This window comes from Salvelinus sp. IW2-2015, linkage group LG4q.1:29 (assembly GCF_002910315.2).
Source record: "Salvelinus sp. IW2-2015 linkage group LG4q.1:29, ASM291031v2, whole genome shotgun sequence".
Classification (NCBI taxonomy): Eukaryota; Metazoa; Chordata; class Actinopteri; order Salmoniformes; family Salmonidae; genus Salvelinus; species Salvelinus sp. IW2-2015.
The window spans coordinates 17984554-18000148 of record NC_036842.1 but is presented as its reverse complement, the minus strand read 5'-3'; the positions used below and the strand labels follow the sequence as shown (position 1 = coordinate 18000148).

Below are 15595 nucleotides of genomic sequence, written 5' to 3'. Positions count from 1 at the left end.
AAGCACAGCGACACATCATCTATCTAAGCCCGGAGCTTGGAGATATTTGCACAAGGACAAATGTATGCATTCTCTAGAGCTTATTCTGAGCTTTGCTAACATCACTCCACCTCTGACATATACTGTACATACATCTCCCTCAACCGATTGAATGGAAAATGGGCTATAGCATTTTACAAAAGCCTTTTAAAGTGTGCATTCAAACCCCTSAAGTGTTCTTTACAGATTCATGGCAACTAGAAAGGAAAGCTTCCAATACCATGTACAGTATTTTGAAAGAATTAAAAGGCTATAATTAAGCCTCGACCTTGCTTACCTCATACTCCGGACTCAGAGAGCTATGGTACATTTATTGTTGTCAATCCCATGAAATTTAAATCAAATGTTGCTACAATTGTTATTAGTCTATAGTTGTATTCCATTTGCGGTGTCCAGTAAGTATCCTGGAGGAACTAATCACAGGTCCTGCCTCTCTCAACTCAAAGTTTGGATGGAGAAGTGATATGTTCTCCTTCTGAGCGAGTGTGAGAGTGAGTCTGTGCTCAGGGTTGTGCGTGGGGTGTGGTAAGGAGAGAGAGAGAGAGAGAGAGAGAGAGAGAGAGAGAGAGAGAGAGAGAGAGAGAGAGAGAGAGAGAGAGAGAGAGAGAGAGAGAGAGAGAGAGAGAGAGAGAGAGAGAGAGAGAGAGAGAGAGAGAGAGAGAGAGAGAGAGAGAGAAGAGAGAGGAGATGAGAGATGGCAGTGCATGTGGACTAAGGCTGGTCAGAGACAAAACGTACTGTACAGGACTTTCCATATGTATTATTACTGTCATTACCAAGAAAAAAAAGTGCATACATGGGTCAAATTGAAAATCTACTCTCTATAAACAACAAAAGTAGATTATAATTTGTGCTGTTAGTTCAGCATGTTATGATTTTGGCGCTCCAAGTAGAAGTATCTAGAATTCTAGAATCATCTTACCCTCCTCAAATCCCACACTGAACCACCAAGAGGACAAACACATCTAGACTCAAACCAGTGTCTACATGGGAAACTTCATCCTTTTCTAAAAACAACTCCAGTGGTCATAATTGATGTATTTAAGCAGAATCCTGTGGCAGAGAGGGGCACAGACAGCATGGTCGCGAGGGGCCTTGTGTGGTCCGGAGTTGGGTGCTTTGACTGTTACACCAGACTCTGGCACATGGTCATAATTTCCTCTCACACTGAAAATACAAGTTCAAGGAAGAACCATAGAAAGAAATCTCCCTGTTACCTTGCACCTCGAACTCTGACCCACATGATGAAAGGTCACTCTCGTTGACCCCCAGAGCCTCCATCATCTGCTCCACATTCATCCTGGCAGTCAACTCGCCATTCCTGTCCCCAATCTGAGAGTAGGTTAAGCGAGAGAGAGACAGAGAGAGAGAGTGAGAGAGAGACACAGAGAGTGAGAGACACAGAGAGAGAGAGAGAGATATATATATAAATATATATATATTTTGTATATATATACATATATATTTGATTTGTATTTTTCGATATGTATAGTTTGACAATGTAAGTAATAATGAACTTGCCATGTCAATAAAGTCAATTGAATTGAGAGAGACACAGAGAGAGCGAGAAAGAGAGAGAGACACCGTATTGACTACAGGTGTATGGGATTTCACAGTTAGATGTTTTTAGTTTAAAAAAGCGACTGCAGGCCTCCCGGGTGGCGCAGTGGTCTAGGGCACTGCATCGCAGTGCTAGCTGCGCCCCCAGAGTCTCTGGGTTCGCGCCCAGGCTCTGTCGCAGCCGGCTGCGACCGGGAGGTCCGTGGGGCGACGCACAATTGGCATAGCGTCGTCCGGGTTAGGGAGGGTTTGGCCGGTAGGGATATCCTTGTCTCATCGCGCTCCAGCGACTCCTGTGGCGGGCCGGGCGCAGTGTGCGCTAACCGAGGGGGCCAGGTGCACGGTGTTTCCTCCGACACATTGGTGCGGCTGGCTTCCGGGTTGGAGGCGCGCTGTGTTAAGAAGCAGTGCGGCTTGGTTGGGTTGTGCTTCGGAGGACGCATGYCTTTCGACCTTCGTCTCTCCCGAGCCCGTACGGGAGTTGTAGCGATGAGACAAGATAGTAATTACTAGCGATTGGATACCACGAAAATTGGGGAGAAAAGGGGATAAAATTTTAAAAATTAAATAAAATAAATCAATTTAAAAAAAGCGACTGCAAATATATTAGTGTTGAAAATAGTCTTCACAGTAATATACCTCCTTTAAAAAATTGTGTAGCTGCAGTGATCACTAGTTACCTCTCTGGAAATGTCGAGGTATTTGCGGGCGTAGTGCAGGGCCTGGCGATGGTTCCGTAAAGACACATAGGCATTTCCCAGACTCCAGCAGGCACGGCCCTCACCAACCCTATCAACACATACACAGTTAGAGAAGGAACAAATCAAACACCATAATGATAATCATTTTAAGTAAAGGTTTTAAAGTGTGTGTGCGTGTAAAGGTTCGGACACTTCAAAAGTTGTCCGGCTGTCAACTTTTTGATGTTCACATAGCACAGATTCCCAACCGCCCAGCCTAGTTAAAATACTCCAGACCACAGAGTGGCAATAGCTTGCTTAAGCTACAGGTATGTTTGGCTTGTGCCTGCTGTAGATCAGAACTAGCAAGCTGCGCTAATGTTGTAGCCAGATAGCTAGAGTTTGTAGTAAGCCCTTGTCAATACTAGCCAGACGGCTACAACTAGAAAACTAGCGTACCTACCAACATTATAATTACATCACAATGCATTTAATATAATATGCCATTTAGCAGATTATTTTTTCTAAAGTGACTTACATTCATTCATATATTTTACATATGGGTAGTCCCAGGAATCAAACCCACTACCKTGGCATTACAAGTGCCACACTATACCAACTGAGCTACAAAGGACATGTTTTTGAATGAAGCAGCTGCTTATTAGCTGCCGAGAGTCAGTAGAGTAGCTAGCTAGCTATGTTGTCCTAACTGTTTAGCTAACGTTAGCTAGCAAYCGAGCTGTTACTGGCAGTATGGGGTAATTTACATTTACATTTAAGTCATTTAGCAGACGCTCTTATCCAGAGCGACTTACAAATTGGATAATGGAGAATGAWTTTTTTTTCTTCATCATCTTGCTAGATAGCTAGCTTGATAAAGCATTTAGTGTTGTGTGCACTGTGCTGCACTAACTCTCTTGCACACACACTGGACTCTACCCACACACTCACATACTTACACTGACTCCCCAACAGACGCACACATACACACACTTTCACACTCACCACATATGCTGCTGGTACTGTCTATTATCTATCCTGTTGCCTAGTCACTTTACCCCTACCTACAGTGCCTTCAGAAAGTATTCATACCACTTGACTCATTCCATGTTTTGGTGTGTCACAGCTTAAATTCAATATTTATTCAATATATTTTTATTCTCATCCAACTACACACAACGCCCCATAATGACAAAGTGAAAAACATATTTGTATACATTTTTGCAAATGTCTTGAAAGTGAAATACAGAAATATCTAATTTACATGTAATTCACACTCCTTTGCTATGACACTCCAAATTGAACTCATGTGCATAAKATGTCCTTTGATCATCGTTGCGATGTCACTACAACTTGATTGGAGTCCACCTGTGGCCAATTCGGACATTATTTAGAAAGAAACACACCTGTCTATATAAGATCCCACAGTTAACAGTGCATGTAGGAGCAGAAACTATACCATGAAGTCCAAGGAACTGTCCTTAGATCGCCGAGATATAACTGTGATGAGGCATATATCTGGGGAAGGGTATAAAATGATTTCTAGACTGTTGAACATTTACAAGAGCACAATGGTTACCATCATTGGGAATCTGAAAAAATATGGAACTACCCAAACTCTGCCTTGAGTTGGTCATCTGGCCAAACTGAGCAACCAGGCAAGAACGACCTTGGTCAGGGAGGTGACCAAGAACCCAATGACCACTCTGACAGAACTACAGCTATCCTTGGCTGAGATGGGAGAACCTGCCAGAAGGACAACAATCTCTACATCACTTCACCAATCTGGGATTTATGGGAGAGTGGCCAGACGGAAGCCACTCCTGAGAAAAAACGCACATGACCGCATGCCTGGACTTTGCAAAAAGGTATGTGAAAGACTTGGAGCATAAGGCAAAAGATTCTGTGGTCTGATTAGACAAACACTTTACTGTTTGGCCTGAATGCGAAGCGCTATGTCTGGAGAAAACCAGGCCCAGCTCATCACCTGTCTAACGCCATCCCTACCGTGAAGCTTGGTGGTGGCAGCATCATGCTATAGAGGTGCTTTTCAGCGGCAGGGCCTAGGACARTGGTAAGGATAGAGGGAACATGAATGGAGCCAAATACAGMAAAATCCTTGAACTTGCTTCAGAGTGCAAACAGTCTTAGACTGTGGGGCGTAGATTTACATTCCAACAGGACAATGACCTCAAGCATACAGCCAAAGCAACACTGGAATGGCTTCAGTACAAAAATGTGAAATGTCCTTGGGCTCTATTTTAACAAACCTACCGCATTGGTAAATCTAAGCGCAGGCGGTAACACTATAGGTTCAGGGGTGTGGCAAATATTTTTGCTATTTTCACTATCACAATTATCGGCGCACTTGCTGGTGTTGGTGCGATAGTGCTGGGTTGTGATGAATAAACAAGTTGTGGGTGTGTCAAGGCTTGGCCCCTTACTGGCCAATCAGAACCTGCTCCATGGAGAAATATGTGGTTGCTTCAGGTTGTGTATGTATTGCCTTGGAATCAACTCCAATTCCAATGTTAGTCCGTTTTTATAGTTAAATAGCTTACAGAAACTAAATAACAAATTGTAGACCTATCTCATCTTTGCTAAAGGTTAAATAGGTTAACTTGAACCTATTTGCAGTCCACATTGTTCTAAGTAATTGAATGACTTCAATAGCGTTCACACTGATCTGGAGGCTAGGCCTACTGTAAATTGCATTATGACTGAGCATGGACATGCCAAGCAATAAGGAAGATTAAATTCATTATTGATAAGGCCTAAAAAGATCATGAATAATTCTAAACAAAACTAAGCAACAACCTGTTTTAAATAGACTGTCACACTTACAGGCACCATCATTTCTCCCAGTGGGCATATAAAACAACGCAGACTAGGGAGGGTTTTACGCAAATCCTAAAACGGAACATGCCAGGCTAAAATAATGTGGGCCTGCCTACAATGCATTGATAAAGGTGAGTGTCAGCTCACTGTTTTACTCCTCTCAAACTTGATATTTTAGTAAAGCTTTGGTGATTTAAGATTCATTTCCAAGCGGTCTCAGGAAACAAACCCTTTATCGACAGTCTTCTTGACTACTTTGTGATTGCATTGGGCAGACAAAAAAAGGCTTCATTTAGAGGGGAGGCTATGCTTGTTTTTAATCATATAAAACTAAATTGCATTTTGAAACTAGGGCGGCCTTAATGCCAGCCAAAATTAGAGCCTCTTGAGTTGCCCAGCCATTGCCCGGACTTGAATCGCATTGAAAATCTGTGGAAAGACTGGAAGATTGCCCCCCKAAAAATGTGGCAAAAATCCAGATGTGCAAAACAAATGCAGAGATACCCAAGATGACTCAAAGCTGTTATCGCCACCAAAGATGCTTCTCTACAAAGTATTCACTCAGGGGTGTGAATACTTATGTAAAATTGAGTTTTCTGTAGATCTGGTAAAAGATAATACAAAGAAAAAAACAACTGTATTTTTGTATTTTTTTTGTACCATCTTTAAAATGCAAGAGAAAGGCCATAATGTATTATTCCAGACCAGGTGCAATTTAGATTTTGGCCACTAGATGAAAGCAGTGTATGTGCAAAGTATTAGACTGATCCAATGAACCATTGTATTTCTGTTCAAAATGTTGTTTCAAGACTTCTCAAATGTGCCTAATTTGTTAATTAAAAACTTTTCATGTTCAAAACTGTGCACTCTCCTCAAACAATAGCATGGTATTATTTCACTGTAATAGCTACGGTAAATTGGACAGTGCAGTTAGATTAACAATAATTTAAGCTTTCTGCCAATATCAGATATGTCTATGTCTGTCACGTTCTGACCTTAGTTCTTTTGTTATTTCTTTGTTTTTTGGTCAGGGCGTGAGTTGGGTGGGTTATCTATGTTTGTTTTTCTATATTGGGTTTTTCGTTTGGCCTGATATGGTTCTTAATCAGAGGCAGGTGTTAGTCATTGTCTCTATTTGGGAACCATATTTAGGGAGCTTGTTTTCTATTGTGTTTTGTGGGTGGTTGTCTTCCGTGTCTGTGTGTTCCACACGGAACTGTTTCGGTTTGTTATTTCACGTGGCGTTTATTGTTTTGTTTCTGTGTTAGTTTGTTTCATTAAAATATATTATGGACACATACCACGCTGCGCATTGGTCCGACATTTCTTACTCCTCCTCTGATGAGGAGGAGGACAGCCGTTACAATGTCCTGGGAAATCTTCTTGTTACTTACAACCTCATGCTAATCACATTAGCCTACGTTAGCTCAACCGTCCCTCAGGGGACCCACCAATCCTGAAGAAGTTTTAAAGATGTAAAGAGTTGCTCTAGAAAAAAAATGTATTATGCAGCTTTTATTTTTGGTCACAATTCTAATTACACTGTGAAATTGCCCTATTTTTTAAAATGACCTTCCCATTCCTGTCAGCTCCCCCATGTGGAGGTTTGTGCACTCTGATTGGATCAAAGTCAAGATGTTGTCCATTGACGAAGTGCGATTCTACTAGTAGTTTGTTGGTACCGGGTCGATACACAGTGGTTTGTCTTTGTTTTAGCAAGAGAAGGAACGGCCTCCTACTGTGCTAACTACCTATCGGCAGTCAGATTTCTCGGTGTGTCTGACTATTAAGTGAGTGTGTGTGCCTGCATGCGAGTGTGCATACCTGTCGGTGAGCTCATGGGCTATGAGGAGGTGTTTGAGGTGGTAGTCTATGGCTCTCTCGTACTGCTGCATCAAAGTGTAGGTGTTCCCCAGGCTGTAACACGCCTGCGCCTCCATCACCTGGTCCTTCAACTGACGAGACAGCTGCAGAGTTTTCCTAGATGGAAAAGGAAGACAGGGCGATTGAGAGGGAGAGAGGAGGAAGGAATGAGATTTATACATAGGGGAAGTAAGAGGGTGGTGAATGGAGAAAGAGGTATTTAAAGTAAAACATTTGTTTGTTCCACACAAAATTCTAAGTATTTATTTTAAATTAAACATTCTTATTAGAAATTAATCTCATACATTATATTGATCTTAAAACATTAATAGATTTGAATACATGCAGGTAATCAAGTACAGAACATGGCGTAGCGCTCTGAGCTCCATTGGTTGATACACATCAAGTCCACTAGGTGTCAGCGTGTAGTCTTTGTTTACCTGTAGTACTCCGTGGCAGTGTTAAACTGTCCCAGGAAAATCAGAGCGTTGCCTAGGTTACTATAGGCTCTACGTTCAGCTGCTTTGTCACCAAACTCCTTGGCGATGGACAGTCTCTGAACAAAAGAAAGTTTAAATATTTTCTTGAATGTATGTGTATATTGCTCACCTTGACCAGTCTTTACCCTATTGATGGAACAATAGCATTGCAAAACTGATACTTTTACGTCTTGTAAGTACATCATACACTTTACATTAAGCTCATTCAAACAGGCAAGTTGATTATGTGTTTTCATCCAGGGGCGAAATGGTTGAATGTGAGAACACCTTTTCTTACCATTAATTATGTTACACTATTGTGTGTGTTACATACGCTATCTCTTTACTAGTACACATGATGGTGTTGACTACTGTCCCAGGGATATGTATATCACCTGTCTGTGGAATTTGATGGCCTCCACAAAATTTCCCAGCAAGTAGTGGGTGTTGCCTAGGTTACCGAAGGCCCTGCCCTGAGCAGCTCGGTCGCCCAGCTCTTTGACCAGACATAGATTCATCCTGTAGGAGAGAGGAGGACTTGAGTTAAAGTATTGTGTACCAATTGTGTTTTACACAAATTAATCAAAAGTCTTATTTTTGTTGTCTTGAACTAAAAATTWTATTTTTTATGCTGTGGTTGCACAAAATAAACAGTACAGTACTTCAGTAGTTATGACGTAGGAAACTGGCCTGTCAGTGTGTTTTCATACAAGACCGAAGGCCTGAGCGAGCCTCTGTGTCACGCCCTGACCGTAGAGATCTTTTTATTCTCTATGTTTGGTTGGTCAGGGTGTGACTCGGATGGGAAACTCTATGTTCTGTATTTCTATGTTTTGGCCGGGTATGGTTCTGTCGGTGTCTCTGATTGGGAATCATACTTAGGCAGCCTTTTTCCCTTTTGTATTTTGTGGGTAGTTGTCTTTGTTAGTGGCCTGTATAGCCCTAGTAAGCTTCACGTTCGTTTTTGGTGTTTCTTGTTTTYTTGGCGACATTCTTAATAAAGAAAKATGTACGCTCACCACGCTGCACTTTGGTCCGGTCATTTCCACGACGTCAGCGTTCGTGACAGAACTACCCACCACAAACGGACCAAGCGGCGTGGCCGGGAGGAGCAGCGTTTTCCGGAGGAATGGACATGGGAGGAGATCTTGGAAGGCAAGGGACCCTGGGCAAAGGCTGGAGAGTATCAGCGTCCAAGGGAGGAGATAGAGGCGTCGAAAGCAGAGCAGCAACAGTACGAGGAGTTGGCACAGCGGAGCAGGCACGAGAGGCAGCACCAAAAACAAATTGGGGGAGGGCACACGAGGAGATTGGCTGAGTCAGGTTGGAGACCTAAGCCAACTCCCCTTGCTTACCGTGGGGAGCGTGTGACTGGTCAGGCACCGTGTTATGCAGTGATGCGCACGGTGTCTCCATTGCGCACTCATAGCCTGGTGCGCTATATTCCAGCTCCCCGCATCGGKCGGGCRAGAGTGGGCATCTAGCCAGGACGGATGGTGCCGGCTCAGCGCGCCTGGCCTCCAATGCGTCTCTTCGGCCCAGGATATCCTGCGCCAGCTCTGCGTACTGTGTCTCCGGTGCGTCTGCACAGCCTGCGTCCTGTGCCAMCGCCCCGCATTTTCCGGGCGAAAGTAACCATCCAGCCAGGACGGGTTGTGCCGGCTCTATGCTTGAGACCTCCAGTGCACCTCCACGGCCCAGTGTATCCGGTGCCTGCTCCACGCACCAGGCTTCCAGTGCATCTCCCCAGTCCGGTGAGACCTGTTCCGGTTCCACGTTCCAGGCCTCCAGTATGTCTCCCCAGCCTGGTAAGCCCTGTGGCAGCTCCACGCACCAGGCTTCCCATACGTCTCCTCAGTCCGGTGAGACCGGTTCCGGCTCCACGTACAAAGCCTCCAGTGATGATCCATGGCACGAAGCCTCCAGTGATGATCCATGGCACGAAGCCTCCAGTGATGATCCATGGCACGAAGCCTCCAGTGATGATCCATGGCACGGAGCCTCCAGTGATGATCCACGGCACGGAGCCTGCAGTGAGGATCCATGGCACGAAGCCTCCAGCATTGATCCGCAGTCCGGAGCCTCCAGCGACGGTCCCCAGTCCGGAGCCTCCAGCGACGGTCCCCAGTCCGGAGCCTCCAGCGACGGTCCCCAGTCCGGAGCGGAGCTCGACGGTCCCCAGTCCGGGGTCGGCGACAAGGGTCCCCGCACCAGAGGCGCCACCAAAGTGGGGGGAGCCAGAGGTGGAGCGGGGTCTGCATCCCGCACCGGAGCCGCCACCGAAGTAGATACCCACCCGGACCCTCCCCTYTAGTGTCAGGTTTGCGGCCGGAGTCCGCACCTTTGGGGGGGGTACAGTCACGCCCTGACCGTAGAGATCTTTTTATTCTCTATGTTTGGTTGGTCAGGGTGTGACTCGGGTGGGAAACCCTATGTTCTGTGTTTCTATGTTTTGGCCGGGTATGGTTCTCAATCAGGGACAGCTGTCTATTGTTGTCTCTGATTGGGAATCATACTTAGGCAGCCTTTTTTCCTTTTGTATTTTGTGGGTAGTTGTCTTTTTGTTAGTGGCCTGTATAGCCCTAGTAAGCTTCACGTTCGTTTTTGGTGTTTCTTGTTTTGTTGGCGACATTCTTTATAAAGAAAAATGTACGCTCACCACGCTGCACCTTGGTCCGGTCATTTCCCTGACGACGTTCGTGACACTCTGTGTGTCCACAGGGGATTGTGTACTACAGTTTTGACTTAACTGTAAAGGCAATTCACTTTTATCCCACTCCTCCACAGACTGATTCAGGTAGTGTTCATTGCCTGCAGAGATTTTGACGAAGCTAATAGCCCAGTGGGATATATCAATCATATGTATGGTGTCTGTGCTGTGTGCATGCACGGGTGCCTGCTTGTGTTCTTGCACGTAGAGTACGTAGGTGTTCATGTGCACATGTACAAGCATGTGTATACAGCTTAACACTCACTCATAAAAGCTAGTAGCCCTTTGCAGTGTATCTCTGACGACTGGTGGGAGGTCCCCAGGGTCCTGGGTACAGCCCCATAGCTGCTGCTTTCCTTTGGCATGGAACACATTCCCTATATTATACAGAGCCCTGGCCTCTCCCACCTGGTCAGACGTAAAGGGAAAAAGAAGGCAAATAGAGACATTCGAATACATTAGGGTATTTTTCAACTGAAATAGCATGGACCACACTGAAATGTATTTTCAAWACAATATGCCGTTCTTCTAAATCTGATAAATGGTACTTAACAGTTGCAATCCTCCAATCCAATGTGGTGGTGTGTGTGTGTGCTACCTTGTCCCCCTGCTCTTGAGAGATGTCCAGGTGTCTCTGACAGCACACCGTTGCCTCGTCGAAGCGCCCCAAAACCTTCAATGTGTTTCCAAGGTTACCGCTGGCTTTCCCCTCCCCTATCCTGTCCCCTATTGTCCTGTAAATAGAGACCGTATCTCATTATCAGTCATGGTTTTGAAGTCATAATCAATGCGTACATAGCCTGAGTCCCAGATCTGTTTGTGACGTCTTGCCAAATCCATTGCTCATTGTCAACACAATAACACACATGCTACTGCTTAGACTTAGCGCTTAGGTCATCAAATCCAACTGTTTAAGTGGTCCCTACCTTCTTAGGACAGGGTTCCAGTTGCCCTGCTGTTATTGTAATGTACTGTAACTAAGCACCAGCCCTCTGGGTTTGTAATCGCCAGGCTACCAACTGCACACCTCTCCACAGGAGACAGGCTTAGTCATCTGAGCTAAATACCAAGGGGCTCTCATCAAAATGAACACTATCAAAACCTGCCTCCTTCTTCTAGGAGGGCAACAGGCATACAAGTCATATTAATAATGGGGGGGGATCGATACAGTTCATTATCGGGATATTATTTTTGACATTGTGTCGTTTTGACAATATCGCAATATTATTGTTGCGCTAGCTGTACCTGCACCAAAACTCCATCATTTTTCATAGCTTGTTCTCTTTTTAAATAGGGAGCCAATTTGTTTTCAGCACTTTTTTATTTCCATGACTGATCAAAACTTGTTTTCTCGTGGCTRTCTCTTGTCCCTCTGCAGCAGACATATGGTYAGCAATATGTTTGAAACGTTGAATTGCAATAAAATCTAATTATCGAATCACAATGCATATAAGTATCGTGATAATATGTCGTGAGGTTCCTGGAAATTCCCAGCCCTACTCTGTATAGTATGCAACCCATAGCTACAGTATGGATAACTGTTTACATACTCTCTTATGCTTTATGAATGACTTTAGTCTAAATGACATATACATCCATTGCACTCTATAAAATGACTCTTTTAAACATATTCATACCATAGGTTGAAGTACTTTAACTACAATTGAATCCATAATCAGACATGATGTGGTCTGGTATTCCGTGGCCTCACCTGGCCAGAGTGAGGTCGTGTCTGTGGTACTCCAGGGCCTTGCCGTATTCCTTCAGGTAAAAGTAGGCATTGCCCAGTTGGCTGTAGATGGCACTGAGGGTCTTCAGGTCTTCTGTTCCCACCTGCACAGCCGCCTCGAAAAACGCTGTCCCCCCTTTAAAATCCCCCGCCTTACACAGCCTCTCTCCCTCCAGGGCCAACTCCAGACATGAGGCCTCCATCCTGAACACACACACACACACAGGGACACACACACAGGGACACACACACACAGACACACACACACAGACACAGAGAAAAAGAGAATGTCAGTATTACAGCGTCAGAGTGCGAAACAGTGTGCCTATGAAGGTACCATGGCAATGGTGTCCGAAAACTGTCACCAACAATGAAAAGTTTACTCCTAAATGTCTCCATGGCAACAGTGTCTGAATCAATATCACTGTGCGGTTACCACAGCAACAGTGTCAGAAGAAACACTTGCCTTGACATGAGCACCTTGTAGATGTAGTCTTTTCAGCTCCTTGATCTCATCTCTATCTCTCCATAACACTACTGTTTAAAAGTCCAGTTTATATAGTGAAGATAACTGACACGTCTTTTCTTCCCTGCATTGAGAATCAGTGTCTCATCCTCCRAGAGCTGTCCAGCCCACACACTCTAGTTCAGTCTGGTTTAACCAGGCTAGTGTTGATGCGCTGCAGGTCTTAAATGCTGCATTGGGAGACAGTGGGAAGAAATGGGAAAACACCTAATCTCCACACTGACAATAAGGAAGGAGACAGAATTCATATCACTACACACAAAGCCTCAAGCCCAATGAACATGCTCTTTGGAGCATTTCCTTGCCCCCTCAAGCACTGTATTTTTGTCAATGTTGTCCAAGCAAAATATTTTTCAGTATACAGTAGGGCCTCCAACGTATAGTCCAAGAGTACAATTATCAAGTGTCTGGGTTTAGTCAATATAATAAATGTTCATTATAATTCTGAAGAGAATAGAGGGCTCATATGCCAGAAATAACTGCTGTAGAGCCAGGTCCCTCTCGCCCTCCAGAATGCCTTAGTTACCATGGTTACATAATACCATGCATGCCTAACCTCTTTCTGGACTTCACATAACAGTTTCTGTCACTCAAAACGGTCCAAAATATTTGTAATATCAGCTAGCCTCATTCTTGAGACAATTCTAAGACCTTCCCCACAGTCATCTGAGAACCATTGATATGATGAAAGCAACCAGCCAATGTGGATTTGTTTATGCTATCATTTGAAAGGCAAAGCTCAGGGTAGAGCTCAGGGTAGAGTTCAGTGTAGATTAGCCCCACAGTGTAATCCATATGTGTTTATATGATTAGTAGCACATTATTTTACGGTACACTACTTCCCTGGTATTTACTTAGAAACTACTTAATATTACACAACAATTACTCCTTTATGCCAATTTCCAAGGGGTTCAATGACAACAACAAAACATCTTAAATACAGTAAGACTTATGACTCATGCAGCACCTGACACTAATTTGTTCCAAATAGGTTGGAAATGGAATTACTTGAAGTATGCAGCCAACCAATACCCTTGCAGTCCGCATCTAGGCTATATGTTGAGCAAATACCTTAATAGTACAGTAAAATAAAGTGCTACATCTGAGCCTGCTGTTGGCAGAACTTCAACCAGTACCTGTGTTTCTGTTTGGTGCGGGTCTTCTCGACGTACACCCCCAGCTCCAGCCTTATGGGCCTCAGCAGGGCCCGGGGTCTGAAGCCCCGGTGGACCAGCCTGCACACCGCACTCTGGGCCCCAGTGAGATGGCAAGAGTTAGACGACATGGACTACCGGGTCAACTAAAGGCACTCCTTAGCTGTAGGGATGTGAGGCATGAGGTGGAACTTTAGGGTGGAGGTGAACTTGAATGCAAAATCTCACGTATGCTAATGTAATACACTCAAGTGTTCTGCTAGAGAATCCAGGAGAACAACATAGCAATACTATGCTGCCACCAGGATACACATACACACAGCCGGGTTTGAGATGTAGGGCTTTGTATGACCCTGAGAAGTCTATATGAAAGCAGATGTCAGATTTGATTAATTACTCCATAGTCGAATACGCCAACGTTAGCAACAGTGCATCCAGACCATTTGGACAGAATCCCATTGGAGATACTATGCACGCTTTAAAGCCCTGTTCCTCAGGTGTCCCCAAATGCTGCCCAAAGTACCAACGATGAATGTCTGAAGCTATTCGGGACAATGATAAGAATCCCCAAAACCCCTTCAGATTAGAACACAAACTTCTAACAAATCAACAAAGTTAGTCCTTCCAACACTGCAGATGTCTTCTATGGATATCCACAAATGTAAAACTCCCCAATTCCACAGAAGCACTATATGAGGCAGGTTAACAGGTGAGTCAGTAAATGACTGTATAGTGTTGTCCTCCCTAAGTAGTATTGCGTGGTCCTTCTCTCAACCGGCACTGAGTACTGTAGTCAATCCCACTGAGCCACGCTGAGAGAAGGGGAAGTATCTTGGGGCGAGGATCCTGGGTGACTGCTGGTGACGACAGTGTGACACGACCGTCTCTCAGCAGGACCGGTGCCCCGGTGTGAGAGAGAGCGAGAGAGAAAGATAGCAAGGAAGAGAGAGAGAAATAAAGCGAGTGAGCGATACAAATACGCAGGTTTACAAATCGGAGACAAATTGCAGTGAGTACACAATTGATTTTGATTCCATTAAATATGGAATATTTGGCATTCTATCTTTGGCTGGTCTATTTCTTGAATCAGGGTGCTTTTGATGTATAGAGTAAAGAGCCTGAGTTTTATATCATCAGTTCTCATTTGAGCAGCAGAGAGAAGCACAGGCCTCAGGAAGGGAAAATAGGACACATTGGCTGTTGGTCTTTGAGACAGTTTCCCATGGTTACTGGGTTGGACTAGTGTAGGGTAAGAAGGCTAAGAGGTTTTTGGATTAGATGGATCCTTTAGCCCCCGGAGGGACAGATTTACTAAACCTTTGCATTAGATTGATATCTGCAGTGCCTGCTGCAGCCGGGCCAAACCAGATAAGGCATCTGCTGAACATAATCTGCTCAAAAATCCATTAATTCCTTCATTGTTATTATCAGAAATAGAAATATTACTGTAGAAAAACAAACTATTAACATTACGAGTTAAGTTTTCAATAAGCTACCCAGGAAAGAGTTAAAGMTAGCTCATATAAATGATATGTAGCCTCAGAAACAAAATTGATGAGATTAGTAATTTGCTAATCTTAGATCAAATTAATATATTAGCCATTTCTGATACTCACTAATACAGTACATTTGATGATACAGCAGTAGGAATACACGGATATAACATCTATAGAAAATACAGGAATATTTACAGCGGAGGTGTTCATGTATATGTAAATGTGTGATATGTGTATGTGATATTTCGTATGTACAGTGGAAGTCGSAATTTTACATACACCTTAGCCAAATACATTTTAACTCAGTTTTTCACAATTCCTGACATTTAATCCTAGTAKAAATTCCCTGTCTTAGGTCACCACTTTATTTTAGTAATGTGAAATAATAATAGTAGAGAATAATAGTAGAGAATGATTTATTCCCAGTGGGTCAGAAGTTTACATGCATACATTCAATTAGTATTTGGTAGAATTGCCTTTAAATTGTTTAACTTGGGTCAAACGTTTCGGGTAGCCTTCCA

The 15595-nt window shown here is 44.0% G+C and overlaps 1 protein-coding gene across 2 annotated transcripts in view; it reads right to left on the bottom strand.

Moving 5' to 3' along the window:
* The window catches only part of LOC111961588 (G-protein-signaling modulator 1-like), a 40024-nt gene that overhangs the window by 10555 nt on the left and 13874 nt on the right, over nt 1-15595 (bottom strand). For both annotated transcript variants that reach the window (XM_023983981.1, XM_023983982.1), the window contains exons 2-9: nt 11881-12102; nt 10768-10903; nt 10435-10577; nt 7855-7978; nt 7421-7536; nt 6942-7097; nt 2280-2388; nt 1257-1371 (exon numbers count right to left, since the gene is read on the bottom strand). In XM_023983981.1, coding sequence (XP_023839749.1) covers nt 1257-1371; nt 2280-2388; nt 6942-7097; nt 7421-7536; nt 7855-7978; nt 10435-10577; nt 10768-10903; nt 11881-12102 — 1121 coding nt within the window. The remainder of the gene's footprint in view (nt 1-1256; nt 1372-2279; nt 2389-6941; nt 7098-7420; nt 7537-7854; nt 7979-10434; nt 10578-10767; nt 10904-11880; nt 12103-15595) is intronic.